Raw genomic sequence first — 21713 nt, 5'->3', positions numbered from 1 at the left:
ATCACTTGTACAAAATGAAGTTTGAGAATTTCTCAGGTGTCCCTCTCTAGCACTCACGGCTACAAAGCCATGAACTTGAATATAAAGAAATGGGGAGACCATTTCTCTTGATCTTTCTAGCTATGGCTTCCACGGGAAGCCAAATCTATTATATATATATATATATAAACTATAATACATTAATATCTATTCCATTTCTTATCTTTTGACACTCTTCAGTTTCTGTAAGAGCAACTCCAATGGGAGTTGCTATATTAGATTCGTATAATTGTACCATACCATCTTGAATAGTGTAAAAATGGGTTGGTAAGAACTATGAAGCACCTTTAAAATCACCAAGTTCCCACCTCTAGCAGCATCATGCACAGCCTTCTTCATAATTTCCTAAATTTGATTCAGTCTCTCCCACTCTAGAAGCGAGAACTATAGTTTGAATGAAGTTAATCCAATGAAAATGAAATAATAGCAAAATCCCTAGTGAAAAATAACAGGGGATAGAAGAAAGACAAATGACAACATAAATAATAAATTGGTAAAAAAAACCCCTGTTGTTTTCTTGATGTTGAAAACAAACACCCAGAAGTGCAATCATAAAAAAAGGCACCATGTCTACATCATAAGCCAAAAGGCATAAGAGTCATCAAAATAAGGTTGATATAGCAACATTTCCTGAGCCTAGTACCATCTGTAGGGATGGCATTTCGTGCCTGATCCGCTCCGACCCGCACGGATATTCCCCGATCCGAGACTTGTGTGGGGCGGGGCGGGGCGGGGGCGGGTATGCTTCCCACCCCGACCCGACCAGCCCCGCAATCCGCCCCGTCCACCCGCCCCGCCCCCGCAATACATATTTATGTACATAATATATATATATAATTTCTTTTATAATATAAATAAATATTTGTTTATCTAAACATATATTAATTTGATATTATTATTAAAATCAAAGTAACCTCTAAACTTGTTTGGTAAGTCTTAAACCTAAGTACTTAAACATTAAAAACCTAAATATTGAATAAATATTGATAAAAACATAATCCTAAATATTAAATTAAATATGGTCTAACTTAAATTGACTTGATTTGAACACAATCTAATATAGTAGTAAACTAATAATGTTAAAATAGAGATTTGAATGCTTAGTTTTAATCCAATATAAATAATCCCTTAACCCTAAGCACTAAATAATCCATGAGTCCTAAGCCTAAGCACTAAATAATTCATAAACCCTAAATCCTAAACCTGAGCGCTAAACCCTAAAATTAATCCAATATAAATAATCCCTAAACCCTAAGCACTAAATAATCCATGAATCCTAAGCCTAAGTACTAAATAAATCATAAACCCTGAATCCTAAACCTGAGCGTTAAACCTTAAAATTAATCCAATATAAATAATTCATAAACCCTAAGCACTGAATAATCCGTGAACCCTAAACCCTAAACCTAAGCACTAAATAATTTATAAACCCCAAACTTAAGCGCTAAACTCTCAAATTAATCCAATATAAATAATCACTAAACCCTAAGCACTAAATAATCCATGAACCCTGAACTCTAAACCTAAGCATTAAATAATCCATAAACCCTAAACCCTAAATCTAAGCACTAAACACTAAATCCTAGTTTTAATTTTTTAATCCAATATAAATAATTCCTAAACCCTAAGAACTAAATTCTAAACCTAAACACTAAATCTTAAACCCTAGTTTTAATCCAATATAAATAATCCCTAAACCATATGCACTAAACCCTAAACACTAATTTTAAGTCATTATTAATCCAATTATGAATTAATTCAATTAAATTGAACATAAAAACAAAAAAAAACCCATACCCCAACCCCAATACGACACTGCCAGCTCACCTAAATGGCTAAGAATCAGCAACCCTAAACCCATAAGTTCATCACTCTTGGTCTCTAGTCTCTCCTCTCTCCGTCTCTTGCCGTCTCGCGCCGCTGCACAATGAAAATGTGAGCATTTCATAATCTCACTTTTCACTTCTGTCTATGGCTTCATTTACGAAATCTTTCCTAGTCTCACTTTCCACTTCTCTCTTTGTGTAGGTGAAAGGTTTGTTGCAGGTTCGCGTATTTTGGATACCCACTTGCCCGATTTCCTCTTCTGGACTCTCCTGTAAGTAGACCAAGCAGCTCCTCGAACAACACCACTTGCCCGATTCCCTCTTCTGGACTCCTCTGTAAGTAGACCAAGCAGTTCACTGTAGGGTTCTTTGGCTTTTGTTATTGTTTGGCTTTGTTATACTGTGTAATATTGATGTAATTGAACTTGGCATGATTTCATTTATGGAAATACTGTAAAGGGTTCCTTATTATGAATTAGGTTTCTTGGAGATGGTAACAGGAATCAACCCGTAATACGTGAACCAATGCCCTTTTCTTTTGTACTACTCAACTATATATTATGAAATAAATTACAGGATTAAATCTTCACACTTATGCGTGGTTGGAACATTTTGAGGTCAGCTTTTAGTGGTTGATTGGATCCAACTTCAATACCAATTATTGAGAGAGAGATATAAAGTTTGGATGCTTATTTTGGATGCTTGGATTTAATAGTTTAGACTTTGGATGATTGTAGTAGTTTTGACTGAGTGTTTATTTTGAATGTTTGGATTAAGTAGTTTGGACTTTAGATGATTGTATGTTTATTTTAAATATTTGGATTAAGTAGTTTGATGATTATTTTGAATGCTTAAATTGTAGTAACTTTGATTGTATGTTTATTGAGGACTTTAGATGTTTATTTCATTATTTGTATATGTTAGGTCAGGTCGGATCGGATTTGTGTGACCCTTCATCGGGGCGGAGGCCTGCGGAGACCCGCGGATTATAACGGGGCGGGGATGGGGGAAAATGTTCCCCTGATGTGCGGGGCGGGGCAGGGGCGGTCCGCCCATGCCCCCGCCCCGTTGTCATCCCTAACCATCTTAGTCTAAGAAGCTCTTTCACTTCCAGCTAGGTCTAAAAAGTTCTTCAGGTAATATATATATATATTGACCTTAGCCAAAGATCATTTAGTCCTCAAGTGATAGCTGGACAGTTAGGAATTAATGTTTCCTTATTATTTATGTTTATTTGATTGGGTATTACACAGAATTTTCCCTATTTTAAGAAGAGAGCTATTTTGGATTACCAATTTTTTAAAACCACTCCAATCACATACTCCATTTCAACATCACATCAAATATTTTAGTATTTTGTAACATAACTACCTTTAACTAACTTCAATTTTAATTTATTATAAAAATACAACTAATCTTGTCTTAATATTAATAAAAAATAAAAGATGAACCAAAAAATTCACCATAAGAACAATTAACAAACAAAAACTGAGAATTTCAAACCACCCAAATCCAACAAAAAAAACTACTAATAAAGCTTGGTACAAAAAACACCTATTCTTGCTAGTCTTGAATAGCTCCTCGAACTTAGCCGCCTTGGTCCCTGTTACACAAGTGTACGAATTGCTCAAGTAATATAGTGAAAAGTAAGATGTCGATCCTACGAGGACTATTCACCTATTGAGTACCAAAATTATGCTACTTCTAAATTATTTGAACAAAGTCGAAAGTGATTGTTTTGTGAAAATTAAACTAATCTAAACTAAGCTAACAAGAACAACAAAGATTTAAGCAAATTATGAAAAATTAAGGCATACGAATATCAAGACCATGCTATCAAATCATTATCAATCCTTATTGATGGTGAAATACCCTAACCTATTCAAGACTCTCTCTTGAGTAGAATTGAAATTACACACATACGATAACCCACAATATCTCTATATGAATTTAAAAGTATAAGAGCACATTAAGTTCTATGGAATTTCATAGCAAAATCGTATAAATCACATTGGCACATCCCTGTCTTTCATTCAATTCATGGTATATATCATAAAAGCACGTAACATACATCCTCTCTCGATTCAACATGCACAACAATTCATTTGAATGGTGATCAAGTATTAAAAATCATTAAGCACAATGATATACTCAACAAGATTGATAATCAATTCAATAACATAAATCAATAATCCGAATCATCATGGCTAGGCTACATCGTAGCCTTAGCAAAACAGTTTAGTTCATGCTAAACTTGGTACATTCCATCATATTCAGAGATTCCATAAGAAAATAACAAAGAAGAGTGAACTAAAGGAGAGAGAGAAAAACTAGTTGAAGGTGAGCTTCAATCCAATCTTCTCGTCTTCTCCCAAGATCTCTAGTCCTTCACAAGCTCTTTGGTCTCTCAAAAGCGGCTGCCGTTCAAGTATGTTCTGATTTTTGTCCCAAAGAGACTTTTATATCAGCTATAAATTAGGTTAAAAACATGGGCCAGCCACATCACCGCTTAAGCACTAGCTTGAGCGACCTTGAATTCCATTGAAATGATCTATATACTCCAACAAGAGCGCTGGCATGTGCGGTTGAAATCTACATTGCTAGTTTCTTCCTTTCTTGACCCAAAAATGCCCAAATATCAACAGTTTTCTTCAAAATCAGCTATAAAGCTCGATGAATTGCCAAAGACAACATACAGGAACGAAATGTACCAAGTGTCATAAAAAACGCAACAAAATCTAACTTAAAAGTGTATAAATTACATAAACATTTCATGCTATCGGTCTCCTTGAAATTCGTTCACTTCGTGTCCCTACTCTACAACAAATCGAGGGAGAAAAAAACAGAAAATTATCGAACTTAAGATCATCGATAACCCTGAATCTAAACTCAAAATAAAGACTAGTGAGTCTGGATCTACAAAATTTGGACACCTGGGAAGTGATTAATTCAACTGTGAGTGATTTCCTATGAGAGATTGACAAATCGTAGAGAAGACATCTGGAGGTTTGCGCTAGAAAGAGAGAAGAGTAGAGAGACTTTTATTAAAATATTATTATTAATAGATTTGGGGTAGTATTTAATTTCCCCATATTTGGGTTACAAAACTTTTTTTTGCTAATTTTAGGTATCGGTTGGAAGTGGTTTTTAGAAAAAGGATAACCCAAAATGAACAAAAACCCATTTTAGGTTACCCATAGGCCTTGCTCTATCTAAGTAATCTTGGCATTCATTGGCTCGATTTCATGCATATGATCAGATTCCAATTTCTTTAAACTAGCATTTTTTTCTAATCATTTTATACTTATGCATTAAATCTTCATGTTGATCATACAAATCATCAAATGCACTAGACAAATTCAATACCAAAAGGTTCATAAGAGACACTCACCAATTCATCTATGGGAGATGAGTTCCCAACCTCTTTTGTAACTAGGCATAGATTTGTTTTGATCCCTATTATTCTCCACTTGATGATTCATTTGATGAAGTATCATCCTAGGTGGCTATAAAGGCTTTTTTCTCTTGTTTTTCATTGTCCTTGAATTTATTGTTGGAACATGGAGAAAGTGTCAAATCTGAACTGTGTTCTTGGGATTGCCATCCAAGCACTTCAGAGTTGTTTACTTTTAGACAGACAACTATATGAAGAACTCACCAAATTTGATATCAAAGATTACGACGAAGCTCTTGTTAGAGCTATTGTTTACCCCAGATGGGAAGAGGATGCGCAGAGAAAACCTTTAACTTCTTCCAAGGAGGACATGCGTGAAGACAAGTGTCATATGAAGGATCAATCATGCACCAGTGATTCAAATAGCAAATGGCGCCCAAAAAATTTGATAGAAGTGAACATGAGAGAAATGCGCCAGAATATCCTCTTTGAATAGCCAAAGTCGAGGTTGTCGAAATGATGAAAAAAATGGGGGACAGTGTTAAGTGGCCCAAGAAGAAGGAAGATGGAGGGTGGAAGGATCCAAATAAATGGTGCAATTTTCACCAAGATATTGGACATACCACTCCAGACTGCTTTGGCTTGAAGTACAAAGTTAACGATCTTTTCAAAATATAATCTCTGGAGGACTAGAGATAAGTGGAGTCTCACATACTACTGCTAGGCGTCACGAAAGGGATGCAACCAACCCGAAGGCCAAAATACACGAATGCTCGGCACTTTCGCTAACCAGTTGATTATTTTCACAGATGATTAGGCTCCTGAGCTCCTTCATCTTCATCACGATGCCCTAGTCATTTCCCTCCAAATTACAAATTTGATTGTCAAATGAATCTTGGTAGACAATGGCAGCTCAACCAACGTTATGTTCTTGGAGGCATACAAAGGGATGGATTTGGATGAAACCCTTATTGTGCAATGGTCTACAATCCTCATTGGATTCATCAACGATGAAGTAAGACAAACAATGGGTGAAATAACTCTTCCAGTTTACGATGAAAGGGCACAAGCAAATGAAGTTTACGATACTTCATTCTTCATTGGCGTACAATATAATCTTGGGTCGCCTTTGGTTGCATGGTATGAGAGCTATTCCATCGACCTAGCATCAGGTTCTATGTTTACTGATGAAAGATGGCGTCAAGGAGATACATAAGGCTTGGCTAGTTCAGTAGGAGTGACAAGGTGAGAGAAGAGTATTTATATGAAAGTGAGTTTCATCTTGGAAGTGGTCTCAGTAACCCTTGTCCTTTTGGATGAATCCCCAGACGTGTTTGTGTAAAGTCATGTATAAATTCCCTAGGCATGTTTGTGTAAAGTTATGTATAAATAAGTGTGTCAGGGTTTGTAAGTGATAAGTGATGAGAGTGTCAGGTTAGGTGTTTAGAAAGTATTAAGGCAGGACACATGTTATGCTAAGAAGGAAGGATAGAATGATATATATATATATAAATTATTTGATATTGTATGGTAAAGAGATCGTACATGAGAACACGTCACCTATTAGGTCAACGAATGGATGCATGAAATGCTTAGTCATACTCCTAAAACAGAAATATGATCATTGTAATAATTATAAGATTTAACATTTTTTTAAAAGAATAAAACGTTGGTCCCACTTTATTAATATTGTAATATTTTGTTAATAAATCATTTTATACAACAAATTCAGCTTTTAATTTTTTTAATTCTTTTACTTATTAATATTTTAATTTTTATAAACATTATAATATAATAAAATAATGAAAATAAAAATCATAATAAAAAATTAATTTTAATTATAAAAATAATAAAATATAATATTAAAATAATACTTTTATTATACAACTTTTCTGCTAGCTTCAATTTTTGTTTCGCCAAACACTTCATAACATATTATATAGCTCTAAACTCAACTTTTTTTCCTATAATTTTTTCATTAACATTGAAAATCAATCAAACTGCTCTATTAAACGGATCCAAGTAAAGCCCAAAATGCAGTTGTCTCGTATGAAATAGGCCCAAAATGAAGGTTTAAATCGAATTTGTGGATAGACAAACTTATCATGTAGAGTTGTAGATACATGATTAGCTTTATGGTCAACCAATTCTATAATTATAATTATAATTATAATTATAATTATATATATATATATATATAAACTATTGTCGATCCCGCAAAGCAACTTCTTTTCATGTTTTTAGTTGATTTGAATCTTTCTTTATGACTTAGATGGAAATTATTGTATAGTTTTTTTTTTTCTTTATTACAAAACATTTAAAAGTTTTCAACTCTAGATAATATATGATTTTCAACAGTCGCCGCACCTCTATTATTGCAAGTCTACCCGTTGATTTTGAGTATTTCTCCACTAAAAAAATTCTAAGAAGAAAAAAAAATCCAAGCAACACTATATATCGACATATATAATTTAAATAGTGAGTTGTGATTAACATGTATTTGAGCACAAACATATATAATTTAATTATATACATATATACTTTAGTGTATAATTAAGTATTTGATTTATTAAACTATTATTATTATTTACAATTAAATTAAATTATTTTAAAAAATATACTATTTAACCCTTGATCTTTCAAACCAACTGGTTGAACCTTCAAAAATTGTTGTGTAGATCGATGAGCGGGTCTATTTTAATAAGCATTAGCATAAATATCTTTGAAGTCAAAATAAAATATGATAGAAGCATGTTCTGACTTGATAGTTAAGTAATGTTGTAAATAGTCCTAAAATTTTTTTCGAGAGCGCTGCCCTGGGACCCCAATCAACTTTTTATAGTCTCCCAATAACAATTCCTTGTTCCACCCTTTGGTGACAGCCCTTGCTTGTGAGTCCTTTGAGTTGACCATGATAATATGAAGTCAATGAAGTTTTTTGTTTCAATTAATAATGTGAGCTTATTATTAATTTTTTTTTGGAAGGGATGAACCGAACCTTAAATAATATATGAGTGACAAAAATTTAGCCATCAGAAGTATATGATTGGATAAAAATACTGCAATTTGACACACACTAGATGACCTAGTCCAATTTTTTTGGCCGACCACAAGTGGATTTGGGTTCATAAAATATATGCGTGCGGGTTTTTATTTTTCGAACAATTTGCGTGCTGTTCTGTGCCTATTTTCCATGGATATTCATCAAGTTATGAAAAACCATAAAATTTTGGTCGAAAAACAATTTTAGTTTAGTCAGTGTGTTACAATCGAATTTTGAAAAACAATGACTGTACATAATTGGAAACGGTAGCGCTAGGCATCCATAATCTTAGTTTTCATAAGCATTCATAATATAGTTGGCATGTTTACTAGGACGGATGATATGTAAAGTGTATCATTTATTATTTTTTATACAGAAATACCCTTATTTATTCAAAATAACCGTTCTAATTCTTCACTTACTATTGGTTATCTTCTGTTCTGGACAAAAGATCTCACAATTTTGGTTGTTGGAAATATGAGTTTCGTGGATGTGGATGAAGAATTTGTAGGTGTGCCAGAGTTTGTTGTCAGCCCAAATAATTTGATAGGATTTTACACCAAGTTTGACCTCTTCACCAAACAAACCGTGTGCAGTAGAGCATAGAAAACTACTGGCTCGAAGTTTGTCTTTTGGGAAAATGACTTAAAATTCGTGGAGTGTCAATTTAGAAAAAGTAAGAAACAGAAGACTATCACCGGAATTAACAAGATTCTATTGAATGGAAATGAAAAACAACATGTTGCTGGAATGCATAAGAAATTTCATTGAAAAAGAATACATTTTGAGATGTAGGCATGCTTTACAAGTTAAAATGAATACATACGAGAAAGGTTTATCAAAACCTTGAATATAAGTTTTATTATTAGCCAAATTATTGATGGCTTTCTAATCTACTCATTAATCAAGATCACCCAGTAGTTGGGCTTAGTCGCAACGAATCTGTTACACGCAAAAAAACAATGTAATAACAAGATTTTACTACTTTAAAATAATGAAATAACACTTGATATAAGAAGACAAATAAGTCAAATTTTTAAAAATCCGTAGGCATCTTTATACTCCTTCACAATTCCTAACTGGATGATAAGCTAGTTGTTTTTGCCAAGCTTTCAGTTTTACACTCCAACAACATCTCCAAAAGCATCCCATTGGTGTTCGATTTTAAAAAATAAAACAATGAAAAAGAAACATGCCCAACCAGATCGATCCAATCTCTCCTTACCTTCGGAAGCATGCCCAACTAATTAGACATGATTTTCCAACACTGGAGTCTCCAATATAACATGCAAAAGCTTGAATAAATAATCACTAAAATAACAGAACAAAAAATATTAAATACATACTCATACAAGGGATAAAGCATCCTATCTAGTAACTAGGGATGTTAAATTATGCATAATATCTTATTGATTCATCAATTGCTTTGAGACAATCAATATAATACTCCACGGTTATAATTTACTAGTTGATATGAATTAATAAACAAAATCAACAAAACCCCCTCCTTTCTTCATGATTATTACCTAAATCACCATTCACATAATTAAGCAACTAGAGGTAGGTCATAAGGCGAGGGAATGGCGACAAACTCATGAGGGTTTATCCCTAGATGCAAGCCCCTAATTGCAAGGCATATTCAAGAGGCAGAGCCCCCACAAAAGGTTCGGTTCTCCAAGTTTTGAGCTCTATGACAGCAAGGCTTACCCACTCGAACATATATGTGGAACCTAATCGACACAATATGGCGCTCTAAACCACAATGAGCAACTAATGTTGTAAAATATGTTGATTTTATATGTTGTGAAATATGCTAGCTTATATGTTGTTAGAACCAATCCCATGATATGCTTTGTGCCAAGGAAAACTAGGACAATACATGACCTTCACAACTACTTTGCGCCAATAACAGACTAGGACAATACATGATCTATTGGAAACATGCAACTTGCGGAAGCGTATAAGGACCTCATAGATATAAACAATTACTAAACAAGTTTCAAAAAATTTCTTATCAAATACTAATCAACATAGCATAAACCATATATCAATTAATTGCAAGTAGATTATATACCTTGAGATCTCTCTGATTTGATATCTAATAATTAGGAACGAAGGATAGAGTCAGCGAGTTTAATACTAAGCTCAAACCTGCGGATCTTCCACCGTATACACCAATTCCCAAACTTGGATTGAGGGGTGGTCTCCTTCTTAGAAATTGGAGAGAAGGTTTCATGATAATCAATGCCTTCCTTTTGAGTGAAACCTTTAGCTATAAGTCTAGCTTTATATTGTTTGACATTACCAGAGGAGTTTCTTTTGGTCTTATAGACCCATTTATAGCCGATGGCTAATGCTCCCTCTGGTAATTCAACAAGATCCCAGACTTGATTCTTAGCCATTGATTCCATCTCTTCTTTCATGACATCATACCAAAGTGTGGAATTTTCTCTATCCATGGCTTGTGAAAATGATATTGGATCTTTACGAGGCCCAACATCAAAGTCAGTCTCCTGTAAGTATACAATATAATCCCTAGGAATTGTTGATTTCTTTTCCCTCGTGGATCTTCTCACTCCCACTATTTCATCCATATTTTGTGTATTTGAAACAGTAGGCTCTTGATGAACTTGTTCTTCATGAGGAGGTTGATCCTAATTGGTTGTTCTTCAAGACAATCTATTTAATCTCTTTGAAAAGCAATCATTTCAGCATCACTTGAATGTAATGTGGTTTGATCTCTTATTTCCTCAAAATTTACTTGACGAGGAAGCTCACTCCCACTGAGTTCAAAATCCTCAAGGAATTTAGCATTCCTCGCTTCGACAATTCTTGGTGCATGTTGAGGACAATAAAATCTATATCCCTTAGAGTTTACTACATAGCCAATAAAATGACCACTAACGGTTCTTGGATCCAACTTTTTTAAGTTTGGATTATAAATCCGCACTTCAGCTTGACATCCCCATATGTGCAAATGACTTAAACTTTGCTTCCATCCTTTCCATAACTCAAATGGAGTTTTGGGTATAGCTTTAGAAGGAACCCTGTTTAAGATATACACTACCGTTTTTAAAGCTTCACTCCGTAGAGACATAGGAAGATTAGAGTTACTAATCATGCTCCTTACCATATCCATAAGCGTACAATTCCTTCTTTCTACCACACTATTTTGTTGAGGTGTAACCAGCATTGAATATTGAGCAATAATACCCTCATTTTCAAGGAACTTGGCAAATGGACCTGACATTTATCCTTTTTCTATGTACCTTCCATAGTATTCCCCACCTCTATCAGATCTTACGATCTTGATTTTCTTTTCTGTTTGTTTCTCTACTTCTGCCTTCTAAGCTTTGAAGACATCAAGTGCCTCAGCCTTTTCAAATAGAAGATAGAGATACATGTATCTTGTATGATCATCAATGAAAGAGATAAAATATCTCTGACCATTAAAGTAGGGAGGAGTAAATGGTCCACAAATATCTGTGTGTATGATCTCTAAAATCTCAGAACTCCTTCTGGCACCTTTATTAGACTTGTTTGTTTGCTTACCCTTTATGCAATCTATACAAGTTCCATAGTCAGTAAAATCAAGATCTTTTAAGATCTCAAAGTCCCAACAACCTCAACTTGTGAATGCATCCGATTGCCCAAATAGATGCTTTGTTCACTTTCCTTCGGCTTCCTTAGGTTGAGAAATCCCTGCATGGTATTAGAAATATGAATTGAAGAACCTGAGTCAATCCACCATATATTATCAGGAGCATCAACAAAATAAGATTCATAACACACGAGATAGATAAGATTACCTTTCTTTTCCAGCCACTTTTTATACTTCTGGCAATCTTTTTCATATGTCCAATTTTCTTGCAAAAGAAGCATGCATCCTTCTTGCCAGATCCCTTCATTGGCACACTTGCATTTTTCTTTCCAATTGAAAAACCTTTCCCCTTTTTCGTCTTTGCCATGACTAACCAAATTCACACTTTCATGCTTTATATTTGGTTTTTCATTTTTCAACCTTTCCTCCTCTTGAACACACATAGCCATAAGTTCATTAATTGACCATTTATCCTTATGTGTGTTGTAGGTGATCTTGAAGGGGCCATAAATTGCCGGAAGAGAATTCAAAATATAGTGGACAGTAAAAACATTAGAAATATCTACCTCCAAGGACTTGAGCCTAGAAACAATGTCTCTCATTTCCATAATATGTTCACGCACACCCTTAGAATTATCAAACGTCATTTCTGTGAACCTCTTCATCAAAGTACTTGAAAGTGCCTTATCAAAAGTCACAAATTGTTCATCAAGTACTTCATGAATTCCTCGAGATTTTCAGTAGCAGGAATTGTGCCCCTAATACTTTTGGGCACCCGAGATTTGATCAATGATAAACTTAAGCAATTGGATCGCTCCCATTGTTCATATGTTGTAATCTCAGCTGGAGTGCTATCTTCCATAGGCTTGGGTGGTTCATCCACCCTAAGTGCCAAGTCAAAGGTCCTTATACCCAAGAGTGAGCAGGACACATTCCTTCCAGTCAATGACATTGTCACCATTCAGCATCGGAATAATAAAAGAATCATTAGGAAAAGTAATAGGAGCTGCAAGTAAATCATCAACTTTAGTACAATAAAGTGTGAACAATGATCTGAGACAACCATATGTTTTGTTCAGCAGTAAATTCTAACCTTCTTGTGGGTAGAGGTGCTAGATGCATAGACTTTAATATAACTTTATTAATAAGACTAGTAACAATGGCATACAAACTTTAAAAAACTCTATACCTGTGGGCATAAGAAGTATTCATCTTTCAATATCAAAGTACTATCTTATTCCAATTAAGTTACAGAAATAATAACCTCCGTGTGGGGCTAAGTTTTTATCTCCATGAAATAATTACAATTTAAATAATGTCAATATAAAGCTTTAACTATTTGAACTTTACATGTACTAAGATGCTGTGGCTACTCAAAATCATGTAATATTTCAACCAAATGTGACATCATTTACATTTAATATCATTAAATTGATATACAAATAAATAAAAGTGTTAAATAAGCACATAGACTCTAGCTTTTATTAACCCATAGATATTCAAAACAAATAACTTTAATTATGTGCATAACTTTCTCATGGATTATCTAAACAAAGTAGACACTATGAACAATATTCATTAAAACATATACTTGTTACAGACAGTTGTATACGCATGTACTACAATGAACTTGGTTCATATTTAGATACAAATACCAAGCCATTCATTTAATGTTTCAGAAATACTAATAAGTAATAACTAAACATGCTTTTACAACTGATGAGATTCTAAATTTCACATATAAGGTATTTAACAAAGAGAGCAAAATAGGATGCATCGTACAGTATAAATAGCAGACTAAACAACACGACAATAGAGGTCTCACTCCGATACCACAATGAAAGACTAACAGAGCCATGTTATACGCAGCGGAATAATTACATACCTCCAGTCATTGTTCTTCAAGCCTTTTGCAGAAATTGCCTAGAGAAAGCCCAGATACAAGAACATCCTTTTGCTAGCTATAATATCTCAAGTATCTTCTGGTCTATACCTTTTCAAAAACGTATGACTTGTTGGTGGTCACAAACCTTTATAGTAAACATCAATTCAAAGCAATAAGCAATCCATTCCGGTTGTAGTGATTGGTATACCTTAATTTTTGACATCATGCAACCGTCATGATCTTGCTCAAAAAATGATTTATACTAATTTATAGACTTCTGATTTTATCAATCGCGACTGTTATTATAGAGATATCATTTTCTGCCATGAAGATTGTTAAGAATCATAATCGAAATCGAATGAGTGACCAATGGAATGGTTAAATGATAGGTTGGTTATGTACATTGAGAAATATATTTTTGATGTTATTCCAAATGAGGTTATCATGAAACGATTTTAAAATATAAATAATCATCGAGATAAAATTCTGCGCTCGTCCTTGCCTGGAACGCCACTACTTAGTTGTGCCCCCTAGTGAGTTTGAGTTCTTAATCCGCCACTGTTGACGAAACCCATAGTGTGGACACAAAAGGAATATCGTTATCTGACTATATACTTTGCAACATATATACGAGTTTGCGAGAGAATGACATACAATTCTCTACAAAATTATGGACAAGGTTTTGACAATTAAGTAGTCAGTGAGAGATAAAAATAGCAACTTGAATAGGGTTGTGGGGTCTTCGTACTTCTAGAAACTAGAAAGGGAGACTTTTTTTTTTCCTTTTTTTTTTTGTGTGTAAATTAAACATACATGGAAACTTAAGTTGGTAAAAGATAGAGAGGGGCCGTACTTGAATATCAAATTCAAACGCGTCTTTCCAATTTTTCTGAAACCTACAAGAACCAACACGGCAGCTACCATCCCCATCTTGACTTATAACGAGAAAATCACATCTTCGTTATCTGCCGCTAATTAACAGCTATTTAAGGGAGAAAAAAAATAAGTAATCCAACAGCTGTTTGATTATAAGCAAAGATAAAAATGAAGCCACTTGCAGTAATTACCTGTAATTGGGGGGTTCATACGGTAATTACGCAAAGTGAAGAGGAGGAAAAAAAAAAAGCCATACCGCGTTATGGCTATTTGTCTAAACACTTTGAAAAATACGGCCGTTGGACATCAAAATCAAAGAATCAATTCAACCCAACATGAACTTAAGCACCCCCACTTTCTTCCATATTTTCTATTGTACCCTTAACACTTTATTCTTCTCCCTCTTCTTCTGCTTCTGCATCTCTTGCCTCGGTCTTTGACTTTGAGGCATGTTTGGCCGGCTCATCGAGAGCTCTCTGAAGAAGCTCTCACATCAGAACGAAGAAGAGAACCCAGAAGACCAAACGGGTTACCCTCAAACGGGGATTGATTTTATTCGGGAATCAGAGATGGGTCTTGAAGGATTCTCCAAGTCAAAGCCCCAAGAACTCACGCTCAGCTACCTCTGTGAGAATCCGAAACTGGGTTTTCCTGAGGAGTTTACTGGGAAAGTTTCTAGGAATTCGGTGGATAAGGTCTGCCAGAAAGGCAAAGAAGTTTTAATTTCTGAGGATCTGGATCAGGATGATGTTCGGGTAGAGCGGGATTTCTTGAGTCTGAGTGAATCAAGAGGAAACTCCTCGAAAAGAGATGTGGAAGAGGCGGTCGAGGGGGAGAATTCTAGGGAGAAGAAGCAAAAGCTGGAGTCATTGAATCTGTCTCTGAGTTTACCTGATGTTTCTCTCTCTCTAGGTGCATCGACTGCAGGTGATCCTGTAGTTAGACCAAAACCCAGTTGGAGTGTACAATCTCTGGCGCCATCAACCAACAACACACAAACAACTTTTTCCAATGACTTCTCCATGTCGCGTTCTTATTCACACCAATTTTCTCACAATCCTAGCTGCTCAATGACGCGAAATTCCACTGAGAATTACGACTATTCGATCGGAAGAGATGATCGGATTTGGTGTGGAGGGGAGGGGACTAATGGGTCTGTACACAGCCGATTTAGGCCAATTGGGGGAGATGGTGGTGTTGCTTTGAACGATCATTTTGGTGGGGGAGGTGGCGGCACCGGTGGAGTTGTCTCGATGCAGGGGAACCGTAATAAAGATTCATCTAATAGTCTTTATAGGACTACTAGCTCAGATAATCTTTCGTTTTTCCCATCTGAGTTACCGGCTAAACTGCTAGCGGAAACCCTTTCTGGGGATTCAAGGAGAAGAAATTCGGAAAACTTGAGAGGATTGGAAAGTGTAGATGAAGGGATAGCAAGAAAGCTTTCTAGACCAGAGAGAATTCTTCGCGAAATTGTGTCAGAGTCTATTCCTGATGTAGCGCAGGTAATTCAGAAACTCCCCCATGAAACACTAGAGTTGACTAAGGCTTACTTGAAAAATCTAATTTTGTTACCTGAGAAGGAGGAAGAATTAGCTGGCCTTCAAAACCGGCTAGAGAGAAGATCCGATCTAACCAAGGAGACCCTCTCCAAGGCCGAAAAAGATCAACTTAACATATTGGTTGCAGTGAGAATGGGTCTTGCAAGTTTCTTGTCTGGTAAAGTATGTCTTCCAACAAACGAGTTGGTAGAGACTTTCTTGTTTATGAGGTGTAGAAATGTGAACTGCAAGAGCTTGTTGCCTGTTGATGACTGTGACTGCAAGTTCTGCTTGAATAAGGGATTTTGCAGCTCATGTATGTGTCCCCTTTGTATGAAATTCGACTCCGCCAACAATACCTGCAGCTGGGTTGGGTGTGATGTTTGTTCCCATTGGTGCCATGCTGCCTGTGGGTTGCAAAAGAATCTCATTAGACCAGGTCCCAGCTTGAAGGGTCCTGCAGAGACTACTGAGATGCAGTTCCACTGTATTGGGTGTAATCATCATTCAGAGATGTTGGGGTTTGTTAAGGATGTCTTTTTGTGCTGTGCAAAGGACTGGGGCCTTGAAACCCTGATGAAGGAGCTTGACTGTGTGAGAAAAATCTTCAAGGGTAGTGAAGATTTTAAAGGGAAGGAGTTGCATGTTAAAGCCGATGAGTTATTTTGCAAGCTTGAAAGCAAAGCAATGTCTCCTTCAGATGCCTGCAACTTCATTACAAAATTTTTCAACTGTAAGTTTTTCTAACTTTTCTTAACAATTTTTGTTAATGATGTGGGTGGAAATGAATTGGGGTACAAAATTAATGTTCTGTTGTTTTGAGACTCGTCTTTGACATCTGAATTCCTTTTTCACGAAGGATAACTGGTTTCAATTTTTTTTGCTATTTAAGGTTTAAATGCTTTGTTGCCCTTTTTTCGTAAATTATGAATTTATTACTCTAATGTACAAAGTATCTCTTGTTGCCTAAAAAACTGTGAAACAAAAAAAAAACGAGATTGGAACTATAAGCTCACGTCTTAAGTAATTAACCATTTGTCAGAGAGTCAAATAATATGAAATGAGGGAACAGTAAAATAATATGAAGTAAAGGAATTGACATATCCGAACATTTTAAAGTTGATGTCTTTGAAACGGAGAGTGAAATGAGATAACTGAACATGGCTGAGGCCCCTCCTACTAATTGGAAAACTCAAGGAGTCAGTGTCATATGGACTCCTGTACATTTCAAGGAATCATCTTCCTTTTTTGCAACACGTGCAGAACATAATACCTCAGCATATGCTGTGATTGTTGCCGCCTTTGTTCTGTTTAGGAAGCAACATTGTGTTTGTCATTGTTGAAGAAAATAGAAGCAAACAATCTGAATATCTGATACGAACGCATCTCATATCAAAAATGATTTTGAAGTTCTGTTCAAGCAATTGTGAAGACTTTTTGCGAGTGTTTAACTAGCTTATGCTTTAAGGATCTGTGAGACAAATTAATTTAGATAATGAGGCTTACTACACTTTGATCCTCTTGAATTTGGATGAAATCGATAATATATTTTAGGGCTCTATTAGAAAGTGCTCAAAAATCTTTCTTTTTAAGTTTCTGTAGATCTTAATGCTGAGAGAACAGGGAACAAGAGAGTCTGAAGTCTTAATAATAGGGCAAGAATAATAAATTTGTTGCTCTCAAAAGCAGTAGGGCTGCGAATAAGAAAATGAAATCAATATCTGGGTTTCAAGAGCAATAGAAGATTTATATTGAGTCCGTCCGTATGAGGTAAGATAATTGTTTGTTCAGGTAAGAGGAAGAGATGGAATAAGAAAAATTTTCAGCTTCCCCATATAAAGAATGCTAGGGATCAAAAGCAATCTGTATTTTCTCAACCCTTCTCTTTTCTCACATAAGGATTTGATAGTATTCTAGTCATAAGTCATTAAGCTGATTAAATTGAAGGTGCCCATTCTGACATTTTTAGGGAATGAACAACATTACTTTTTTGGTCTATGACATCTACTTTGTAATCATGTAGGTTATTAGGAACATGCAACTAATATTGCTAATAGAGAGCCAAGGCTAGAATTTCTGTATTGTTACTTCATAAATGTTTCTATTTCTTTAAACAATAGGAAAATCCTAGTTGGTATTGTATTTTGAGGATTCCTTTCAAGTTTTGCTTTTGTTTTCTTATTTATTGTTGGGCCATAGAATAAAGTTTACCTTGATTAATTGTGAGTGAAATGAAACATTGCTTTTTAAAAGTACTGCTTGACTATGAGACCGTTACAGTGCGCCAATGTTTAAAATGTGACCAGAAGCTTTTCAGAAAACATTTAACATTTAATTGATATTACAAGAAAAAAAGGATTTATGTTTTCTTCTTAATGATTTTTTTATGAGTCATTAACATCTCATTCTTCCCTTTTTTCCCGTTCTTTCTTTTTGGTGATAAAAAGACATAGATGGTATCTCAGATTTTCCTGCATCTGGTGGATCTTCAAGCGAATTGATGCCAGCTCAACCTGTTCATGCAAAAGATGTTGCCCGAAACCTCCCAGCCCCACCTACTACTCTCCCTCCAAAATACACATACAAAATAAGCTCTTCAAGTGAGCAGCGTGATTTATCATCAAATGAACTCCATCGAAATGAGCTCAAGTCTCTGCTCCTAGGCGACCTGAAAATTGATGACCAGCTCCGTTTTGGGAAGCTGTCAAAGAAAGATACGTTTGAAAGCTTAGAAAGCATTATACGAATCAAAGAAGCAGAAGCAAGGATGTTTCAGAGCAAGGCAGACGAGGCACGAAGAGAGGCAGAGGGCTATCGTCGGATGATGCAGGCAAAATCTGAAAAGATGGAAGAAGATTATTCCCAGAAGCTTGCCAAGCTATGTTTGCATGAAACTGAGGACAAGCGGAAGAAGAAACTTGAAGAATTGAGGACTCTGGAAAGTTCACATTGCGATTACTATAATATGAAGCTACGGATGCAAGCTGAGATTGCTGGTCTATTGGAAAGAATGGAAGCAACGAAGCATCAGTTGGTGTGATTTTGTTTTTGTTTTTGTTTTTCCTTGTCTTGCTCTGAAGGTGTGAACAGAGTTTGCAGTAATGCTTATAATGTCTAACTCGCTTATGTTTCTGTATTTGCCTTTTCCTGGATTCTACTTATTCCTTTTGTATGCAGTAAGAATGTTAATACAGTATTCCAAGATTTGAAAATTTTTTGCTTTGACAAGAGCCATGAAAACAAGTGAATTCTTGTTAGCTTCTTGGCAAACAAGTGAATTCTTGTTAGATCATTTGTTTGGTGCTGTCAGATTTGGAAGGTAGAGTTCTCAGTGGTTTGCATGTACAAGAAAATGATGTATTTCTTCAGATTGGTTGATCAAGACCATCATTGAACTATTACTGTTAGGGAAACAGCCTTGTTGCTTTCTTTGACATTTTTTTATTTTGAGATGTCCAATATGTCTTAATCTTTGTTCTGAAACGATCATTAAGGTGCACTTGGCAATGCAAGCCACAAAAGTCAAATATTAGATGGTAATTGTTGATATCAAAACCTATATAATAATATGGATATAGGTATTACATATACAACTTCCTTTTGTGAAGATGAAGCCATTGACACCCCTAATTTGTCTTTTGAATAAAATATCTTTTGGATGGAAGAATAAAGTGGTTGGTGATGCACCAATAACAATTTGAAAATGTGAATGAATCACTTAAGTATTGTAGTAGCATTATTGCTGGGTGTTTATTCAATTCCTTCTTTGACAATATTTGTTTTCTCAGTGGGCCATGACCACCAGCACTTCAACATAACTGGCTTGATGACTTGAGTGAAGGTTATGAGAGAGGTAATGCAAGAAGTGCTAGGAATTAACAATAAGAAGATAATAGTACATTCATCAAAGACAGAAGATACAATAAAAGGTATTGTATGCAGTTTCTTTGAACAATACAAAAAAAGGGTTTTTTCTTTGATTTCTTAAAGGAATACAGGTGTATTAGAACACTCACGTTTGTTATCTGGAAACCATTGTGAACCTACATTTTGAACAAGCAGATGGTGTGGTTTTTGGCTTGTATTTAGCAAAATTCACCATGCTGATATATGATATCTGGTGTAACTGTCCAGACACCTTTAAAATTCTGTCCCTTTTTGGAGTGCAGTTTTCTTGGCAGAAGTTTTCTTATCTGGACAGGTAGGTCCAAATTCCTGGCAGATTTCAACTGTTCGGAAAGGTTCCCCGAACTGTCCAAACACCTATTGGGACCTGCACGTGACCCAGCTTTGTTAAATATAATTTTGTAAGGGTTTTCAACCCTAATTCGCACAAATTTGAGAGCCGCCCATTTAAGAGAGAATACACACTTTTGAGTGAGAGAGAGCTAGATCTTATTGTTGTGTTGGATTCTCCACTTTGTTTCTCTTCTCCAACATAGTGCTTCTCTACTGCCTGTGAATGTAGGCCTTACGCCGAACCACGTAAATATCGTATCTCTTTCTTATTTGCTTGATTTACTTGCTTATTTGGTGTTGGGTGCTTGATTCTATCAACTTATTTGGTGCTTTGCTTGATAAATTGAAGGCTCAATTGAGTTCTGAATTTGAAATGAAGGACCTTGGTGATGCAAAGAAGATTCTTGGTACGGAAATCGTTAGGGACTACAAGAAGGACATTGTAAACTTACTCAAAAGAAATATTTGAAGAAGGTGTTGTAGCTTTTTTGGTGTGGATTCCAAGACCAAGCCTATTAGTACCTCATTGACTTCTCACTTTAAGCCTAGCGTTTTGTTGTCTCCACAAACTGATGAGAAGCGTGGCCATATGAGAGAGGTTCCTTATGCTAGCTTTGTAGGGAGTTTGATGTATGCTATGTTGTGCAATAGGCCGAACATCTCACATGCAGTCAATATGGTTAATAGGTACATGCATAATCCAGGGAAATAGCATTGACAAGCTGCGAGGTGGATATCACGATACATTTTGGAGACTATTGACGTGGGGTTGCATTTTGAGAGGGATGATGGTGGTGGTCGATATGTGATTGGCTATGTTGATTCTAATTATGCAGGTGACTTGGACATGAGGAGGTCTACTATTGGTTATTGTTTACACTTGCAGATGCACCTGTATGTTGGAGGTCGACTTTGTAATCCACTGTTGTATTATCAACTACGGAGGCCGAATATATGGTGGTTACGGAAGCAATAAAGGAGGCCATTTGGTGATTGAGTTGGGAATTTATCAAGAAAAGGTCTTGGTTCATTGTGATGGTCAAAGTAAGATCTACTTGATAAAGAATCAAGTTCACCATGCTAGGACAAAGTACATTGATTTTTTGCTTTCACTTCATTAGGGAGAATTTGAGGGGGGGGGGGGGGGGGGGGGAACATTTGCATAGTGAAGATGTTTTCTCCAGAACTCAGCATGTTGATATCTGGTGTACACGTCCAGACACCCTTGAGGTGCTGCCCAAATATCATTCGTTATTGGAGCTCAATTTT

At 35.6% G+C, this 21713-nt stretch overlaps 2 protein-coding genes across 3 annotated transcripts; one reads left to right on the top strand and one right to left on the bottom strand.

Moving 5' to 3' along the window:
* Window positions 1–11902: 11902 nt before the first annotated feature.
* Window positions 11903–12927, bottom strand: LOC119995568. The gene is made up of 2 exons (XM_038842082.1): window positions 12112–12927; window positions 11903–12036 (listed from the first exon to the last, which is right to left on the bottom strand). Exons 1-2 carry the CDS (start codon window positions 12566–12568, stop codon window positions 11903–11905), a joined length of 591 nt encoding a protein of 196 aa, XP_038698010.1. The 5' UTR covers window positions 12569–12927.
* Window positions 12928–14929: 2002 nt separating this feature from the next.
* On the top strand, window positions 14930–19462 carry LOC119986394 (protein OBERON 3). Of its 2 annotated transcripts, none has more exons than XM_038830949.1 (2): window positions 14930–16938; window positions 18671–19462. In XM_038830949.1, exons 1-2 carry the CDS (start codon window positions 15114–15116, stop codon window positions 19243–19245), a joined length of 2400 nt encoding a protein of 799 aa, XP_038686877.1. In that variant the 5' UTR covers window positions 14930–15113; the 3' UTR covers window positions 19246–19462. The 2 variants fall into 2 exon arrangements, with proteins under 2 accessions (XP_038686877.1, XP_038686870.1); XM_038830942.1 differs by having other exon boundaries at window positions 14976–16938; window positions 18653–19462.
* The last annotated feature ends 2251 nt before the right edge of the window (window positions 19463–21713 follow it).

Source organism: Tripterygium wilfordii, chromosome 3, assembly GCF_013401445.1.
Source record: "Tripterygium wilfordii isolate XIE 37 chromosome 3, ASM1340144v1, whole genome shotgun sequence".
Lineage (NCBI taxonomy): Eukaryota > Viridiplantae > Streptophyta > Magnoliopsida > Celastrales > Celastraceae > Tripterygium > Tripterygium wilfordii.
This window is presented reverse-complemented; position numbering and strand designations above follow the sequence as displayed.

Bases quoted from the DNA above. Each gene is read 5' to 3' on its own strand.
- LOC119995568 (XM_038842082.1), bottom strand. From the start codon at position 12,568: ATGAAGAGGTTCACAGAAATGACGTTTGATAATTCTAAGGGTGTGCGT. The intron at 12,037-12,111 runs GTAATCTTATCT...GGATTGACTCAG, and splicing joins AAAGTGGCTGGAAAAGAAAG to GTTCTTCAATTCATATTTCT.
- LOC119986394 (XM_038830942.1), top strand. From the start codon at position 15,114: ATGTTTGGCCGGCTCATCGAGAGCTCTCTGAAGAAGCTCTCACATCAG. The intron at 16,939-18,652 runs GTAAGTTTTTCT...GGTGATAAAAAG, and splicing joins CATTACAAAATTTTTCAACT to ACATAGATGGTATCTCAGAT.